Here is a 20,147-nt window from a genome sequence, read left to right as displayed (position 1 = left end):
TAATGTATAACATCTGTAAGAGGGTTTGGAGAAGCCGCATTGCATCATGTATTGGACTTTGAAACGGCTATTTGTTTGTTTTTTGCAGTAACATTTGCAGGAAGTATGGTGAAAACCTGCGGGTAGCAGCTCCTCATAGTTGCAATGCAAAGGGGGACAAAAATAGATATTTCTGATTTCCTGGGGGGTATTCCAGCAAGCAGGTTATGTGAAACTCGGACGTTGACCTTGAGATCGGAATCATCTTTATTTGCCAAGTATGTCCAAAACACACAAGGAATTTGTCTCCGGTAGTTGGAGCCGCTCTAGTACAACAGACAGTCAATTGACAGAACACTTTGGGGACATAAAGACATTGACAAAAAACAATTGTGCAAAAAGATGCAGAGTCCTCTAGCACTTAGAGCAGTTCGAACGACTAATATTGCAATTTCCTCGAAGCCGTCCGGAAATCTTTCTCCGTGGCCTCATCAAACTCCGAGTTTTTGTTTCCACTCGGACTCGATGTCCCCCGCTTCCCCCGGAACTTGAGGAACGTTCTGCCAGACGTTCCCAGCAGACCCTCACAATACGTTTGGGCCTGCCGCGTCGGACTGGCATCTTCCCCCTCCATTGGAGCCATCTCACCACCAGGTGGTAATTAGTTGACAGCTCCGCCCCTCTCTTCACCCGAGTGTCCAAGACATCCGGCCGCAAGTCCGATGACACGACCACAAAGTCGATCATTGAACTGCGGCCTAGGGTGTCCTGGTCCCAAGTGCGCGTGTGGACACCCTTATGCTTGAACATGGTGTTTGTTATGGACAATCCGTGATGAACACAGAAGTCCAATAACAGAACACTGCTCGAGTTCTGATCGGGGGGGGGGGCCGTTCCTTCCAATCACGCCCTTCCAGGTCTCAACGTCATTGCCCACGTGAGCATTGAAGTCCCACAGCAGAACGATGGAGTCCCCAGCGGAAGGACTCCAAAGGAAGGACTCCTCCGAGGACTCCAAAAAGGGTGGGTACTCTGAACTGCTGTTTGGTGCATAGGCACAAACAACAGTCACTTTAAAAAAAACATAACCTACATTTCCAAGTACCAGTATATTAAAAACAGTAACTTAGCAGGCCTGAGTGTTCATTGAACATGACATCATATTGGTATTGTCTATTTTTAAGAATCTACAGGTACGTATTTAATGTCAGTTAAATTATTTACCGAGATTCCTTAAAACCAGTAAAAATCTGTGAAATTGACTCAGGTAAAATGTATGAATATAGTTTAAATATGAGAAAATGTTATTCATTTGTTTAAAATTTATAAAATTGCTTTTCATTACCTTATTTAAAGATTAGATTTCACTATGTCCAAGTGCCACATTTCCAGTAGATGGCGCTAATGAAACTGGTTTGTCAACAGCATTTGAAATTGAAGAGTAGGACTTTCCCAGCATACCTAGCTGCATTTCTAAATAGGTATAGCTAATGTTTTATCGTTAATGTCAGTTCATCTTTGTGTTTCACCTTGTGCAACAGTAGTTGTGTTTGTGTTGTACTCACTTGTCGCGCATAATTTGATGGCATGCTAAGTTAAATCAGTGTTCGGTTTAGTGCGGCCTTCTCATTAGCATTCAACTATAAATAATTTTCTTGGCTCTGCTATTTGCTGCTGTTTGCTCAGTCATCGAGTTGCATCTGCAAGCATGTTGAAGTGTCTCCGACTACTTCTTGTGACTCAACCTGATTTTCGGATACATCCATCCATTTTCTTTACCGCTTGTCCTCACTAGGGTCGCGGGTGTGCCGGAGCCTATCTCAGCTATCTTCAGCTATCAGGTCCACCCTGAACTGGTCGCCAGCCAATTGCAGGGCACATAGAAACTCACATTCGCACCTACGGGCAATTTTAGACTCCTCAATCAACCTACCACGCATGTTTTTGGGATGTGGGAGGAAACCGGAGTGCCCGGAGAAAACCCACCCAGGCACGGGGAGAACATGCAAACTCCACACAGGCGGGGCCGGGATTCGAACCCGGGTCCTCAGAACTGTGAGGCAGATGTGCTAAGCAGTCTCCTACCGTGCCGTGATTTTCGGATCATAAATGAACAATAGATTGTGCATACAGGCTAATGGAAAGAAATGTAAACATCGAGTTGAACACACATTGGTTTTATTTATTTCAAATATGCAGATACTGTACATACATTTCAAACGATATGAAGCGTTTCGGTTTTGAATAAGGCTGTCAAGTGCACTTCCGTAATCCCACATTTTTGACATTAACCCATGCTTTGTGAAGTATCAGTCAACTAGCATTGTCAGGTCTGATGAGTGACAAGAGTTGATTGAAAACAGTAGTGCCTAGCTACTTTGCCCTCCATCTAAGCCGTCTTATGTAAAGGAATTTGTCTCATGGAAATTTCATCCTTTCATGAGAGGTTTGAAAAGGTTTGAGTGCAACATTTTTTTGGAAAGCTTGGAAAGGGGTGTCAGTGGGCAACACGGTGGGCGACTGGTTAGAGCGTCAGCCACACAGTTCTGAGGACCGTGGTTCAATCGACTGTGTGGAGTTTGCGTGTTCTCCCCGTGCCTGCGTGGGTTTTCTCCGGGCACTCCGGTTTCCTCCCACATCCCAAAAACATGCATAAATTGGAGACTCTAAATTGCCCGTAGGTGTGAATGTGAGTGCGAATGGTTGTTTGTTTGTATATGCCCTGGGATTGGCTGGCAACCTGTTCAGGGTGTACCCCGCCTCCTGCCTGATGATAGCTGGGATAGGCTCTAGCACGCCCGCGACCCTAGTGAGGAGAAGCGGCTCAGAAAATGGATGGATGGATGAGTGTCAGTGGGCGTTGCCGCTAAGGACTCTCTGTTTGCTGGGGGACATCGATGCTCATGTGGGAAAGGACAGTGAGACCTGGAAGATGTAACTGGGAGTAGCGGCGACCCTGATCTGAACCTGAGTGGTGCTTTGGTCACGAATTGTCCATAACAAACACCATGGTCAATCAAAAGGTTGTGCAGGAAATTCCTCTTTTGTAGAATAATTAAGTTATTGTCTTTATGATTTTTTTAATACAAAGCGCTATTTGCATGATATAAACAAAAAGAGACAGTGGAAGAAAGAAGAAGGAGAAAGAAGAGGGCGAGCGGGAGATGGCCGCCTGTCGTCATGCTCTTTGCAAGCCTCCACACTCTCTGACTTAATAAGTTTTCATAATCAGAAGATTCCCACCAGCCACCCAGCCAGCTGTTGTAGCCCGCTTGGGAATGTCCTTGGATAGGGCAAACAATGGCTTGCTGGTTTTAGCAAAGCTAGACATCTCAGAGAAGTTACACCAGAATTATGAAACAATGAAAGAATACATTTTGGAAGAAATGCATTAAACCTTATAAATGTTAATTAAAGTAATCTTGTCAACTCATTGTCCAGATCTGCACTTGGCACCAAGACACCCAAGGCAGCAGTCCGATTATCGACTTTGTAGTTATGTCATCGGACCCGTGGTTGCATGTCTTGGACACTCGGGTGAAGAGAGGGGCGGAGATGTTAACCCATCGTTCCTGGTGGTAGACACCAACGGTGAGGGATAATGACAGGTGAAGGAGGAGTCCTATTTTTGGCCTGTGGGACTCCAGAGGCAACTGACTGGTACTGGCAGGCAGCTTTGAGGCAAAAACTCAGGCATGGCAGGAGTTCGGTCACGCTATGCAGAATAACTTCCGGACAGCTTCGATGAAATTCTGGTCCACTATCCGGCGTCTCAGGAGAGGGAAGCAGTGCACCATCAACACCGTGTATAGTTGGGATGAGTTGATGGCGTTTGATTGAAATAGCTTTTAATTTCAGTAGATGACCTCCAAATTCAACATATGACTATTTTCACTTATTTAAAACCTATAAAATGTCTTGAAACTCTTTTGTGTGCAATAATTTGGAACAGTGCATTTTAAGCTTTTTACCTTTCCAAAAAACGAAACACTATCATTGGGAGGTTTGGTCAAAAACATTCCAATTATGCTCAGACAGTTGATAATGTGAAAATTATGCTGATTGATTTTAGGAAATTTTTTTAAAAACATCATTTGCATAATAATTTGGAACGTGGTGCATACCCTTCACAGCAAATGCAAGTCCTATATTACCTGTTGCTTTTAGTGGGGCAATATTAACTGATCCATTACAGTTAAGCAACCGTGTGAAGGGGTTTTACAATAAAACCTTGTTATACCTCACTTAAGGATTCCCATCATAAAATAATGTCATTTGTGTGTGATCAAATTAATGAACAGATGCTTAAAAACAATTATAATTAATCCCACTTTACAATCAGCAAAGCAAACAGGCCCTTTAGTAGTATCAGAGATTTGAGGTAAAATCCCCAACAATAAACAAAACAATGTAAACAAAACAACAAACAAAAATGCTATTCACATTCCCTGAAAGGAACGATTCCAATAAAAAAATGTTACCACATAACTACTCAAAAATTAAGGAATGAAGTGACACTCAATGGTGCATAATGTGAGAGACCTGCAATTCCCACCAATTAAAGGGCATCCAAGTGCTCACATATAGAGTACATGCACCCGCCCCCCTCAAAATCCTCTGTTCAGTCCTGAAATACCTCCAAGAAAAGAGGAGGGAATAATTCAGTTGGACACTCCACTTTCATGTGAAGGAATTGGCTTCCATGGCTGGCGCCGATCATTCGCAGGTCTGTCACCTTCATTAGCAGCTTTGGCCAGAAATGAGCTGCTTTATGTTTGCGGTAGTTGATGTAATGTTCCAAAGCCAGCAGGAACTCCTCTTGGCAGCGTTCAATCCGCTCTACGTGACACAAGCCAGGACGATCTGATGAAAGAAACCCAGACTTTAACAGTTTGTAGGATTTTACTGTAATAGAGATAACAATGAAAAAGTTAAGAAAAGATTAAGAAAGGTTAAGAAAAGATTTGTTGGATTTGCGAGCCTGTGCTTTTCTCTATTGGTTTACAAAATGTAATGAACAAATGATATGGACAATAGAATTTGAGAAGTCCCCTCCCTGAGTTGTCCCCTTTCGGTGGTGGATGAGTTTGTGTGCCATAATGATATTAGGATGTAAGTTGTCTGGGGCTTTATGGCCCTTGTAACAGATATCGACTCTTAACACAAAACACTGGCCTGTTCTGCTTTGCCAAGTCCGGTCAGCACTACCCCCATTATTCCTTGGCCCCCTCCAACCGCAGACCGGCAGGAATGTCTGTCCATCCATCCATCCATTTTCTACCGCTTATCAGGGTCGGGTCGCGGGGGCAGTAGCTTTAGCAGGGACGCCCAGACTTCCCTCTCCCCAGCCACTTCATCCACCTCTTCCGGAGGGATCCCGAGGCGTTCCCAGGCCAGCCGAAGGACGTATTCTCTCCAGCGTGTCCTGGGTCGTCCCCGGGGTCTCCTCCCGGTGGGACGTGCCCGGAACACCTCACCAGGGAGGCGTCCGGGAGGCATCCGAATCAGATGCCCCAGCCACCTCATCTGGCTCCTCTCAATGCGGAGGAGCAGCGGCTCTACTCTGAGATCCTCCCGGATGACCGAGCTTCTCACCCTATCTCTAAGGGAGAGCCCGGACACCCTGCGGAGGAAACTCATTTCGGCCGCTTGTATCCGTGATCTCGTTCTTTCGGTCACGACCCACAGCTCATGACCATAGGTGAGGGTAGGAACGAAGATCGAACGGTAAATTGAGAGCTTCGCCTTTCGGCTTAGCTCCTTCTTTACCACAACGGACCGATACAAAGTCAGCATCACTGCAGACGCTGCACCGATCCGTATGTCGATCTCCCGTTCCATTCTTCCCTCATTCGTGAACAAGATACTTGAACTCCTCCACTTGGGGCAGGATCTCATCCCCGACCTGGAGAGGGCATGCCACCCTTTTCCGACTGAGGACCATGGTCTCAGATTTGGAAGTGCTGATTCTCATCCCAGCCGCTTCACACTCGGCTGCGAACTGCTGCAGTGAGAGTTGGAGCTCACGGTTTGATGAAGCCAACAGAACCACATCATCAGCAAAAAGCAGAGATGCAATACTGAGGCCACCAAACCGGACCCGCTCTCCGCCTTGGCTGCGCCGAGAAATTCTGTCCATAAAAGTTATGAACAGAATCGGCGACAAAGGGCAGCCTTGGCGGAGTCCAACCCTCACCGGGAACGAGTCCGACTTACTGCCGGATATGCGGACCAAACTCTGACTCCGGTTGTACAGGGACCGAACAGCCCGTATCAGGGCGTTCGGTACCCCATACTCCTGAAGCACCCTCCACAGGACTCCCCGAGGGACACGGTTGAACGCCGTCTCCAAGTCCACAAAACACATGTAGAGTGGTTGGGCGAACTCCCATGCACCCTCGAGGACTCTGCCGAGGGTGTAGAGCTGGTCCACTGTTCCACGGCCAGGACGAAAACCACACTGCTCCTCCTGAATCTGAGATTCGACTTCCCGACGGACCCTCCTCTCCAGCACCCCTGAATAGACCTTACCAGGGAGGCTGAGCAGTGTGATCCCCCTGTAGTTGGAACACACCCTCCGGTCCCCGGGACCACCACCCCAGCCTGCCAATCCAGAGGCACTGTCCCCGATGTCCATGCGATGTTGCAGAGGCGTGTCAACCAGGATAGCCCCACAACATCCAGAGCCTTTAGGAACTCCGGGCGAATCTCATCCACCCCCGGGGCCCTGCCACCGAGGAGCTTTTTAACTACCTCGGTGACCTCAAACCCAGAGATAGGAGAGCCCGCCTCAGAGAACCCACAATCTGCTTCCTCATGGGAAGGCGTGTCGGTGGAATTGAGGAGGTCTTCGAAGTATTCTCCCCACCGACTCACAACGTCCCGAGTCGAGGTCAGCAGTGCCCCATCCCCACTATACACAGTGTTGGTGGTGCACTGCTTTCCTCTCCTGAGACGTCGGATGGTGGACCAGAATTTCCTCGAAGCCGTCCGGAAGTCTTTCTCCATGGCCTCACCGAACTCCTCCCATACCCGAGTTTTTGCTTCAGCAACCACCAGAGCTGTATTCTGCTTGGCCAGCCGGTACCCATCAGCTGCCTCAGGAGTCCCACAGGCCAAAAAGGCCCAATAGGACTCCTTCTTCAGCTTGACGGCATCCCTCACCGTTGGTGTCCACCAACGGGTTCTTACGGCCACAGCTCCGGTCGGCCTCCTCAGCAATGGAGGCGTGGAACATGGTCCACTCGGACTCGATGTCCCCAGCCTCCCCCGGAACATGAGCATAGTTCTGTCGGAGGTGGGAGTTGAAACTCCTTCTAACAGGGCATTCTGCCGAGACGTTCCCAGCAGACCCTCACAATACGTTTGGGCCTGCCACGTCGGACCGGCATCTTCCCCCACCAGGTGGTGATCAGTTGACAGCTCCGCCCCTCTCTTCACCCGAGTGTCCAAGACATGTGGCCGCAAGTCCGATGACACGACCACAAAGTCGATCATCGAACTGCGACCTAGGGTGTCCTGGTGCCAAGTGCACGTGTGGACACCCTTATGCTTGAACATGGTGTTCGTTATGGACAATCCATGACGAGAACAGAAGTCCAATAACAGAACACCGCTCGGGTTCTGATCGGGGGGACCGTTCCTCCCAATCACGCCTTTCCAGGTCTCACTGTCATTGCCCACGTGAGCATTGAAGTCCCCCAACAGAACAATGGAATCCCCAGCGGGAGCGCTCTCCAGCACCCCCTCCAAGGACTCCAAAAAGGGTGGGTACTCTGAACTGCTGTTTGGTGCATAGGCAGAAACAACAGTCAGGACCCGTCCTCCCCACCCGAAGGCGGAGGGAGTCTACCCTCTCGTCCACCGGGGTGAACCCCAACGTACAGGCGCCGAGCCAGGGGGCAATAAGTATACCCACACCTGCTCGGCGCCTCTCACCGTGGGCTACTCCAGAGTGGAAGAGAGTCCAACCCCTCTGGAGAGGACTGGTACCAGAGCCCAAGCAGTGTGTGGAGGCGAGTCCGACTATATCTAGTCAGAACTTCTCGACCTCACACGGCAGCTCGGGCTCCTTCCCTGCCAGAGAGGTGACATTCCACGTCCGTAGAGCCAGCTTCTGTAGCCGGGGATCGGATCGCCAAGGTCCCCGCCTTCGCCCACCGCCCAGCTCACACTGCACCCGACCCCTATGGCCCCTCCCACAGGTGGTGAGACCATGGGAAGGGGGACCCACGTTACCCTTTCGGGCTGTGCCCGGCCGGGCCCCATGGGTGCAGGCTCCAGTGGGGGGCCCCGGTGACCCGCGTCCGGGCAAGGGAAAACTAAGTCCATTGTTTGTCGTCATCATTAGGGGTCTTTGAGCCGTGCTTTGTCTGGTCCCTCACCTAGGACCTGTTTGTCATGGGTGACCCTGCCAGGGGCATAAAGCCCCAGACAACTTAGCTCCTAGGATCACTGGGACACACAAACCCCTCCACGACGACAAGGTGACATGCTCAAGGAGGGGAATAACGAACATGTTAAAAAAAATAGCATTTTAAAACCTGAATGATATTTTTAAATGTACCTACTCATGCTTTCCTGTTTAAAGTGCCTTTCAGAGCACTTTATTAACAAACTGAGGATGAACATAACTGTACAAAATGTATATCTTGGCACTGATCGCTCCTTTTTAGGAAAGTGCAACATCTATACTTTGTCTTCTTTTTAGAATTTTTTTTGTCAGTTTTAACTGTCTGAATCAGTGGTTCTCAGGATGACTGTTGTCATCCTGGGACCCGCATTTTCCTATTCTTGCAAAGTCGCGACCCACTTTCATAAGAGGTAACAAGAATAAAAAAAAATTGTTTAACAATAGCCTGGAAAAACACAAACAGTATTTTATGTTTTTAAATGCCGTTTCAAATGAGTTTGCTGTTGGGCCATAACGTCTGCCAACCAAAGGCTGAGCTGTCTCCAAATGCAATATTTTTTAGTGCCCCAATTTGGTCAGGGTTGTCCCTGGTATCTCACTGAGAGTACTGTTCTACTGTTTGCTCGTAAAACCCCTTGAACAGCTTTACAAAAAAGTCATCAAGGTGTTTGACAAGAAACCAGTCGTAACATCATTGTGCAATTTTCGAAAAATATCATCTCAGCTTTGACAATTTTAGAACATTTAAAAGCACTTGTCTTAGCTATAAATTTTTATATAGATCGACTCCTCCTCCTCTAGGAGAGTTTATCAGAACGAAAAATGGCCAATTGAGCACAAGGGCAGCCGGTAGTGGGGACTGTCAAGTCCAACCTAGGAAAAACAAGCCGAATGCTGAATTAGATTTTGAACAAATTTCTTTCTTTCTTTCAAAAAAATGCTTGCAAATATCTCAATGGTATTACACCAGAACAGAATGAGCAATTTTGATTTGCTTTCGCGGGCCACATAAAACGATGTGGTGGGCCGGAACTGGCCCCCGGGCCACCAGTTTGACACCTGTGCTATAGATGCTTGAATTTGTAAGATGCCTTGATGCCTCTGTTACTTCTGGTGATATTTTAACTGTTATAGTAGGCCTACTATAGTATACAGATGCACGAGCCAACTCATCTGCTTCCTCTGAATGAGCAACGGCTCTACTCTGAGCCTCTCCCGGATGACCAAGCTTCTCACCCTGTCTCTAAGGGAGAGCGCGGATACCCTATGGAGGAAACCCATTTCAGCCGCTTGTATCCAGGATCTTGTTCTTTCGGTCATGACCCACAGCTTGGACCGTAGGTGAGGGTAGGAATGTAGATCGACCGGTAAATTGAGAGCTTTCCCTTTCGGCTTAACTCCTTCTTCACCACAACGGACAGATACAAAGTCCATATCACTGGAGACTGTCATGGGTGTGTTCCAGTTTTTGTCTTCCCCCTGTTTCACACACACCTGCTCCTGAGAGCATCTTCACCACCTGTGTCTCGTTCAACCTAATTACCCCTTGCATTTAACCTCGTGTCTCATTCTTTCTCGTCGCCATTTCATTGTACCTTGTCGTCATGTTCCAGCATTTCTTGTTTCCACGTCACCGACTCACAGTAAGACTAGACCCTGTTCTGATTATCGACCTTGCCTTTTTGCCTCACGTTTTTGGATACTGTTGCCTTTTTAGGATTGCCTGCCTGTGCACCGACCTCTGCCCGTATATTAAACCTCTCTTTTTGAAACTGTCCATTTGTTTTGGAGTCGTGCATTTTTGGATCCAATCCTCTGTTCCGTTCATGACAGAATGAACTGGCCATAACATGGACCCAGCAGACACCTACCCGGTGCCGGCAAGGGCACAGGAGAGGTGAGTCTGAATTTCATTAAGGAAGACCCTGCCCGGGTTCTTCCTAAAGTGACACTATGCTCTCCTGATCAAGAAATTCATACACCTGTATTAATTGACTCCGGTTCTGATGCAAACTTACTCAACTCCCTCCTCATTAGCCGTATGCACCTTAGAACCTTTCAAATAAAACGGCACCGCAACACTTATGCTGCAGATGGCACTTTTATGGGCAAGATCACTCATCGCACCCAAACACTCACATTGATATTTCCTGATTCTCACTCGGAACGCATTAGTTTTCATGTTTTTGACGCCATAAAACAGGAGGGCACTTGATATAAGTCAGGATCCCCAGATGGGGTCTGTGGATTGTCATTTGAAACATAGCCCTGAACATCACATGGAGGCTTGAAACAGTTCTGGGCGCAGTCAATGTGGGGTAATGTAATTTCAACGATGGGTTCCCTAAAATAAGGTCATGATTTATGGCGTCAAAAACATGAAAACTAATGCGTTCCGAGTGAGAATCATGAAATATCAATGTGAGTGTTTGGGTGCGGTGAGTGATCTTGCCCATAAAACTACCATCTGCAGCATGTTTTTTCCAAGTCCAAGGCCAAATCCCTTCCACTCCACAGACCTTATGACTGTGCTGTTGACTTGCTGCCTGGAACCACACCCCCACGAGGGAGGTTATTCTTTCTTTTAGGGCCGGAACACAAGGCTATGAAGGAGTACGTGGATGAATCCCTGGCAGCCGGAATGATTCGCCCATCTTCATCCCCTGTGGGAATCTGATTTTTCTTTGTGGACAAGAAGGACAAGACTCTGCGACCCTGTATCGATTACCGGGGTCTCAACGACATAACGGTGAAAAACAGGTTCTCTCTTCCTCTCCACTCCACCGCCTTTGGGTTCCTGGAGGGAGCCAAGGTTTTCACCAAACTCAACTTAAGAAATGCACATCATTTAGTCAGGATAAGGGAGGGGGATGAATGGAAACCAGCATTCAACACACCAACGGGACATTACGAGTATTTGGGGATGCCTTTCGGACAAACTCACGCTCCAGCTGTGTTCAAGAACTTTGTCAATGATGTCCTGCGTGACATGTTGAATGTGTAGGTTTTTGTATATTTGGATGATATTTTGATATTCTCCCAGGATGAGGAGACTCACATCATTCATGTCCGCTCTGTGTTGAACTATACGTCCAGGCTGAGAAATGTGAGTTCCACAAGGCGTCCGTTTCTTTTCTGGGGTTCGTGCTGGCTCCAGGTGAAATCAAAATGGACCCTTGCAAAGTTGATGCCGTGACTAATTGGCCCACTCCCACATCACGCAAAGACGTACAAAGGTTCTTAGGGTTCGCTAATTTCTGCAGAAAGTTCATTAGAAACTTCAGTTCTATAGCCTCGCATTTGCGTGATCTTACCTCGCCACACAGAACTTTCATATGGAACCCGCTTTGTCAGGCAGCTTTTCAGAAACTTAAATCGAGCTTTACCTCCGCTCCAATCCTCAATTTGCCTGATCTCAAACAGCAGTTTGTGGAAGAAGTCGATGCGTCTGATGCCGGTATAGGAGCAGTGCTCTCCCAGAAATGTCTCAAGGATGGTAAATTACATCCTTGTGCTGATCTCTCCAAAAAACTGACCCCAGCCGAGAGAAATTATGACATTGGTGACTGTGAACTGCTGGGAGTCAAGGTGGCTTTGGTGGAGTGGAGGCACTGGCTAGAGGGGGCACATACTCCGTTTTTAGTATGGACAGATCACAAGAACCTGGAATATCTTAAGTCTGCTAAGAGATGAAATGCTAGGCAGGCTGGATGGTTTTTCCAGTTTTTTTCCAGTTTTTCACTGGATTAAATTTCAATTTATCCTACCGACCTGGTTCTAAAAATGGTAAACCAGATGCTTTATCGCGTATTTTCTGCGCAGAGAATTCTTTGTCCAGGCCCTAAAACCATTTTGCCCAAGTCATGTTTTGTTTCTGCTGTTGTTTGGGACATTGAGACTGCTTTAAAGGAGGCTCTGAAGAACATTCTTAGCCCTGGAAATTGCCCTGAAAACAGGCTTTATGTGGTTCCGACCTTAAGAGGAAGAGTCATCGACTGGGGTCAGACTAACCGGACTGTATATCACCCAGGCATTGTCAAGACTCAATCTGTAGTCGAACAGCGTTTTTGGTGGCCCAATGTTAGAAGGGATGTCACCAATTATGTCAATGCTTGCCAGGTATGTGCTGCCAACAAGTCCTCTCGTAAACGTCCTTCTGGGGAGTTGTGACGCCTGCGAATTCCACCACGTCCTTGGTCAGACATCTCCGTAGACTTTGTAACATGATTACCGGCCTCGAAAGGAAATACCACCATTCTCTCAGTCATGGACAGGTTCTCTAAAATGGCTCACTTCATTGCACTCCCAAAACTCCCCTCAGCTAAAGATACTGCAGAGTTAATGATACACCAGGTATTCAAGTTCCATGGTTTCCCCAAGAATGTGGTGTCTGATAGGGGTCCCCAATTCATTTCGCAATTTTGGAAGGAGTTTTGCAATCTCATAGGTTCTACCATCAGTCTGTAATCTGGGTTTCACCCTGAAACCAACAGCCAAACCGAGAGGCTGAACCAGGACCTGGAGACTGGGCTCCGATGTCTCGCTTCACAGGAGCCACGATCCTGGTCTCAGAAACTGGTTTGGGTCGAATTCTCTCAAAATTCCCTCCCCTCTGCATCCACTGGTCTATCGCCTTTTCACATTGTGCATGGTTACCAACCATCTCTATTTCCTGCCATAGCCCCAGAGTCCACAGTTCCAGCAGCATTGACCTTGGTGAGACGCTGCAGGAGGACCACCAGACCCACCAGATGCTGCTGCGCCAGGGACGGTCCTACAAAACCACTGCTGACCGTCGGAGGACAATGGCCCCGAGCTACAAAGTGGGTCAGTGAGTTTGGCTCTCCACCAAGCATATTCCACTCCGGGTGGAGTCCTGGAAGCTCGCTCCCAGGTTCGTTGGGCCCTTCCCCATCACAAAGATCATCAACCCTGTCACCTCCCAAGGTCGATGCGGGTCCACCCTGCTTTTCACATCAGCCTGCTCAAGCCAGCCTGGGTGTCCCTTCTGGTCTTACTGTGAGTCTTTGACGTGGAAACAAGGAATGCTGGAACACGACGACAAGGTACAACGAACTGGCGATGAGAAAGAATGAGACACAAGGTTAAATGCAAGGTGTAATTAGGCTGAACGAGGCACAGGTGGTGAAGATGAAAACAAAAACCGGAACACACACCCATGACAGAGTCACTCTCTTTAAAAACCAAAGACCAAGTCCGAAGCCTTGGTGTTCTGATAGATTCTGACTTGACTTACAACAGTCATATCAAATCAATTACTAAAACTGCCTTATACCATCTGAAGAACATAGAGTGAAGGCTTGCATGTGTCAAGCAGACCAGGAGAAGCTCATCCATGCTTTTATCTCAAGTATACTTGACTATTGTAATGGTCTTCTGACTGGACTCCCGAAAAAGAGCATTAAACAGCTGCAGCTCATTCAGAATGCTGCAGCTTGGGTTCTGACCAGAACAAAGAGGTCAGAGTATATCACTCCAATTCTAAAGTCTTTACACTGGCTTGCAGTCAGCTTTAGAATATATTTTAAAGTTATGCTACTGGTCTATAAATCACTAAACGGTTTAGGTCCTGAATACATGAATGAAATGTTAATGGAATATAAAACCAATAGGGCTCTGAGATCAACAGAGCAGAGTCCAAAACAAACACGGTGAAGCAGCATTTAGCGATTATGCTGCGCACAAATGGAATAAGTTGCCAACAGAAGTCACGTCAGCCCCAAGTGTGCATGTTTTTAAGTCCAGGTTAAAACTCTTCTTTTCCTCCATGCTTTTTAGAGCATTTCCACTTGTAAATGATATTTCTTGCACCATATGTTGTTTTAATTGTATTGTTTTTTTAAATTAAAAAAACATGTATGAGCTGTTTTTTCTTTGTTTTTAAATGCTTTTAATCATGTAATGCACATTGAGTTACCTTGTGTATTAAATGCGCTATATAAATAAATTTGCTTTGCTTTGCTTTGTCAGGTCATGTATTCTAATCATTCAGGTCAAACCAACATTACATGACAGAAATAATGGGTGTTAACTTACTGTAATTACTTTGTTGTAATTAAATTACTTCACACACACCGAAACTTTAGAACATGATTTGACCGTTCGTGCAAGCACTAGCTTGCTAGGCTACAGTACGGTTTGTTGCCTGCTTGCGAGTCGTATCGTATTAAAAGTACGTGACCATACCTCAAGCAAGCCTTGAAGGAAAGTCCTCTCCAGAGCACCGGTGACCACCAGCACACGTTTTCCCCCATTTTGTTCTTATAATACACATGATGCGATCGATTGTTGTTGTCGTGGCCATGGTAACAAGTGTATCCAGTCGCGTTTGAGTTGACAAGATAAAGCCCAGTGACCGTAAAAGATGGGATGAAGCGGTATCAGAATACAAGGTTTTATTGCAGTAGGGCAATCGTGAAAGACCAAATTTGTCTTGTAGTCTGATCCTGGCATTATTGGTTTTCTGTTCCACACAGCCGACATGTTTTTTTTTTTTAATAACTTTATTGGCTGTCAGATATTTGTGCCCCCCATACAGCCCTATGGGGGGCACAAGTCAGTGCAAACTGTAGGCCGGTCCCAAGCCCGGATAAATGCAGAGGGTTGCGTCAGGAAGGGCATCCGGCTTAAAACCTTGCCAAACAAATATGAGCGTTCATCCAAAGAATTCCATACCGGATCGGTCGTGGCCCGGGTTAACAACGTCCGCCACCGGCGCCGTCAACCTGCGGGGCGCCGTTGGAAATTCAGCTACTGTGGGTCGAAGTCAAAGAAGAAGAAGAGGTGGAAAGCGGGTTTTTCGGCAGAAAGAGAAGAGGAAAACACAGAGCCTAGAACTGAATGTGGGGACTTTGAATGTTGGGACTATGGCAGGAAAATCTCGGGAGTTGGTTGACATGATGATTAGGAGAAAGGTTGATATATTGTGTGTCCAGTAGACCATGTGGAAAGGCAGTAAGGCTAGAAGTTTAGGGGCAGGGTTTAAATTATTTTACCATGGTGTAAATGGGAAGAGAAAAGGAGTCGGGGTTATTTGAAAAGAAGAGTTGGCTAAGAATGTCTTGGAGGTGAAAAGAGTATCAGATTGAGTGATGAGGCTGAAATTTGAAATTGAAGGTGTTATGTGTAATGTGATTAGTGGCTATGCCCCACAGGTAGGATGTGACCTAGAGGTGAAAGATAAATTCTGGAAGGAGCTCGATGAAGTAGTTCTGAGAATCCCAGACAGAGAGAGAGAGTCGTAATTGGTGCAGATTATAATGGACATGTTGGTGAAGATAATAGGGGTGATGAAGAAGTGATGGGTAAGTACGGCATCCAGAAAAGGAACTTGGAGGGACAGATGGTGGTAGACTTTGCAACAAGGATAAAAATGGCTGTAGTGAACACTTTTTTCCAGAAGAGGCACGAACATAGGGTTACCTACAAGAGCGGAGGGAGAAGCACGCAGGTGGATTACATCTTGTGCAAAAGATGTCATCTGAAGGAGGTTACCAACTGTGAGGTAGTGGTAGGGGAGAGTGTGGCTAGACAGCATAGGATGGTGATGTGTAAGATGACTCTGGTGGTGGGGAGGAAGATGAGGAAGACAAAGGCAGAGAAGAGAACCACATGGTGGAAGCTGAGACAGGACGAGTGTTGTGCAGCTTTTCGGGAAGAGGTGAGACAGGCTCTCGGTGGAAGGGAGGAGCTTCCAGTAGACTGGACCACTGCAGCCAAGGTGATCAGAGAGACAGGCAGGAGAGTACTTGGTGTATCTTCTGGCAGGAAAGGAGAGAAGGAGACTTGGTGGTGGAACCACACAGTACAGGAAATCATACAAGGAAAAAGGTTAGCGAAGAAGAAGTGGGACATGGAGAGGAACCTGAGGAGAGGAGAAAGGAATACATTGAGATGCGACACAGGGCAAAGGTAGAGGTGGCAAAGGCCAAACAAGAGGCATATGATGACATGTATGGCAGGTTGGACACTAAAGAAGGAGAAAAAGATCTATACAGGCTGGCCAGACAGAGGGAAAGAGATGGGAAGGATGTGCAGCAGGTTAGGGTGATTAAGGATATAGATGGAAATATGTTTACTGGTGCCAGCAGTGTGCTAGGTAGATGGAAAGAATACTTCGAGGAGTTGATGAATGAGGAAAATGATAGAGAAGGGAGAGTAGAAGAGGCAAGTGTGGTGGACCAGGAGCAGAACAGCGGTGAGGTGTGCTGTAGGTGTGACAGACAAATTTAAGGTGGACGTGGGACTGCATCAGGGATCAGCCCTGAGCCCCTTCCTTTTTGCAGTGGTGATGGATAGGCTAACAGATGAGGTTAGACTGGAATCCCCGTGGACCATGATGTTTGCAGATGACATTGTGATCTGCAGTGAAAGCAGGGAGCAGCTGGAGGAACAGTTAGAAAGATGGAGGCATGCACTGGAAAGAAGAGGAATGAAGATTAGCTGAAGTAAAACAGAATATATGTGTATGAATGAGAGGGGTGGTGGGGGAAGAATGAGGCTACAGGGAGAAGAGATAGCAAGGGTGGAGGACTTTAAATACTAGGGGTCAACCGTCCAGAGCAATGGTGAGTGTGGTCAGGAAGTGAAGAAACGGGTCCAAGCAGGTTGGAATGGGTGGAGGAAGGTGTCAGGTGTGTTATGTGACCGAAGAGTCTCTGCTAGGATGAAGGGCAAAGTTTATAAAACAGTGGTGAGGCCAGCCATGATGTACGGATTAGAGACAGTGGCACTGAAGAGACAACAGGAAGCAGAGCTGGAGGTGGCAGAAATGAAGATGTTGAGGATCGCTCTTGGAGTGACCAGGTTGAATAAAATTAGAAATTAGCTCATCAGAGGGACAGCCAAGGTTCGATGTTTTGGAGACAAAGTTAGAGAGAGCAGACTTCAATTGTTTGGTCACGTCCAGAGGAGAAATAGTGAGTATATTGGTAGAAGGATGATGAGGATGGAGCTGCCAGGCAAGAGAGCTAGAGCCTTTTGGACTCAAATATACTGTACACGATGGCGACGCGGAATGAATATCTTTTGCGGAGCGGATCAATGACGCCATTAATCGGATCGGCAAATTAAGACATTAAAGCCGATCAGCATAAAATGCTAATTATCGGCTGATACTGATCAGGCCGATTAGACCGCTTTAAAGTTTAGCGAGAACTTCAATCTCCATTTCTGCCATCTCAACTCTGCTTCCTGTTGTATCTTCAGTGTCACTGCCTCTTATCCGTACATCATGGCTGGCCTCACCACTGTCTTAGAAACTTTAACCTTCATCCCTGCAGAGACTCTTCTATCACATAACACACCTGACACCTTACCCCACCTGGTCAACCTGCTTGGACTCGTTTCTTTACTTCCTGACCACACTCACCATTGCTCTGGACGGTTGACCCCAAGTATTTAAAATCCTCCACCCTTGCTATCTCTTCTCCCTGTAGGCTCACTCTTCCCTCCCCACGCCTCTCATTTATGCACGTATATTCGGTCTCACTTCAGCTCCTCTCGTTTGTAGTGCATGCCTCGACCTTTCTAACTGTTCCTCAACCTGCTCCCTGCTTTCACTGCAGATCACAATCATCTGCGAACATCATGATTCACGGGGGATTCCAGTCAAACCTTGTCTGTCAGCCTATTCACCACTACTGCAAATAGGAAGGGGCTCAGACTTCCACATGCAATACCATGTCTCTGGGTACTATTCACGTGTGTTCCCCCAAGAACCCCTTAGCGAGTGATTTGCTCAGCATCATTGACTCTTTTAATCTTATCCATTATGTAATTGGGCCTACACATAAATGTGGTCACACACTTGATCTTGTATTATCCTATGGTTTGTCTGTTTCTAATGTGGAGATCTGTGATGGTTTTTTCTCTGATCATATGCCTGTACTGTTTGAAGCTGCTGTATGCTGTCAAACCTCGTGCTATCGCTCGCAGATGTCGAGTTATTAACTCTTCCACTGCTGCTTACTTCTCGACTGCAATTCTGTCAAAAATGTGTCATACCTATAAGTGTGTATAGTGATACTGAGGCTCTGAACACTTGGTTCCTCGACACCTGTCACACTGTTATGGACATTGCAGCTCCGTTAAAAACTAGAAGGCAAAAAACTAAAACCAAGGCCTAGAAAGGAAAGTTGCCTTTCCTTTCTAAAATCTTGGAAAAGATTGTCTATCCCCTCCTTGAGCCGTCACCTTATCGTGGTGGAGGGGTTTGTGTGTCCCAATGATCTTAGGAGCTAAGTTGTCTGGGGCTTTATGCCCCTGGCAGGGTCACCCATGGCATACAGGTGTTAGGTGAGGGACCAGAAAAAGCACGGCTCCAAAAATCCCTATGACGAGTACAATAAATGGATTCAGGTTTCCCTTGCCCGGACGCGGGTCACCAGGGCCCCCCTCTGTAGCCAGGACCGGAGGTGGGGCTCGAAGGCAAGCGCCTGGTGGCTGGGCCTGCACCCATGGGGCCCGGCCGGGCACAGCCCGAAAGGGTAACGTGGGTCCCCCTTCCCATGGGCTCACCACCTGTAGGAGGGGCCATAGGGGTCGGGTGCAGTGCGAGCTGGGCAGTGGCCGAAGGCGGGGACCTTGGCGATCCGATCCCCGGCTACAGAAGCTGGCTCTAGGGACCAGGAATGTCACCGCTCTGGCAGGGAAAGAGCTGCCAGAGCGGTGACATTCTGTTGTGTGAGGTCGAGAAGTTCCGACTAGATCTAGTCGGACTTGCCTCCACACACAGCTTGGGCTCTGGTACCAGTCCTCTTGAGAGGGGTTGGACTCTCTTCCACTCTGGAATTGCCCACGGTGAGAGGCGCCGAGCAGGTGTGGGTATACTTATTGCTACGTTGGGGTTCACCGCGGTGGACGAGAGGGTAGACTCCCTCCGCCTTCGGGTGGGGGGACGGGTCCTGGGTCCTGACTGTTGTTTCTGCCTATGCACCAAACAGCAATTCAGAGTACCCACCCTTTTTGGAGTCCTTGGAGGGGGTGCTGGAGAGCGCTCCCGCTGGGGACTCCATCGTTCTGCTTGGGGACTTTAATGCACACGTGGGCAATAACAGTGAGACCTGGAAGGGCGTGATTGAGAGGAACGGCTCCCCCAATCAGAACCCGAGCGGTGTTCTGTTATTGGACTTCTGTGCTCATCACGGATTGTCCAAAACGAACACCATGTTCAAGCATAAGGGTGTCCACACGTGCATTTGGCACAAGGACACCCCAGGCCGCAGTTCGATGATCAACTTTGTGGTCGTGTCAGCGGACTTACGGCCGCATGTCTTGGACACTCGGGTGAAGAGAGGGGCGGAGCTGTCAACTAATTACCACCTGGTGTTGAGTTGGCTCCGATGGTGGGGGAAGATGCCAGTCCGACGCGGCAGGCCCAAATGTATTGTGAGGGTCTGCTGGGAGCGTCTGGCAGAATCCCATGTCAGAAGGAGTTTCAACTCCCACCTCCGACAGAAGCTCATGTTCTGGGCGAGGCGGGGGACATCGAGTCTGAGTGGACCATGTTCCGCACCTCCATTGCAGAGGTGGCCAACAGGAGCTGTGGCCATAAGGTGGTCGGTGCCTGTCGTGGCGGCAATCCCCGAACCCGTTGGTGTGATGCTGTCAAGCTGAAGAAGGAGTCCTATCAGGCCTTTTTGGCATGTGGGACTCCTGAGGCAGCTGATGGGTACCGGTTGGCCAAGCGGAATGCAGCTTTGGTGGTCGCTGAAGCAAAAACTCAGGCATGGGA

The 20,147-nt window shown here is 47.8% G+C and overlaps 1 protein-coding gene across 1 annotated transcript in view; it reads right to left on the bottom strand.

Moving 5' to 3' along the window:
* Positions 1 to 3,988: 3,988 nt before the first annotated feature.
* The window catches only part of thrb (thyroid hormone receptor beta), a 47,956-nt gene continuing 31,797 nt past the window's right edge, over positions 3,989 to 20,147 (bottom strand). The window contains exon 7 of the mRNA XM_061664249.1: positions 3,989 to 4,842. Within this exon, the coding sequence (XP_061520233.1) occupies positions 4,601 to 4,842 (242 nt within the window). The 3' untranslated portion in view covers positions 3,989 to 4,600. The remainder of the gene's footprint in view (positions 4,843 to 20,147) is intronic.

This window comes from Phycodurus eques, chromosome 20, assembly GCF_024500275.1.
Source record: "Phycodurus eques isolate BA_2022a chromosome 20, UOR_Pequ_1.1, whole genome shotgun sequence".
Lineage (NCBI taxonomy): Eukaryota > Metazoa > Chordata > Actinopteri > Syngnathiformes > Syngnathidae > Phycodurus > Phycodurus eques.
This window is presented reverse-complemented; position numbering and strand designations above follow the sequence as displayed.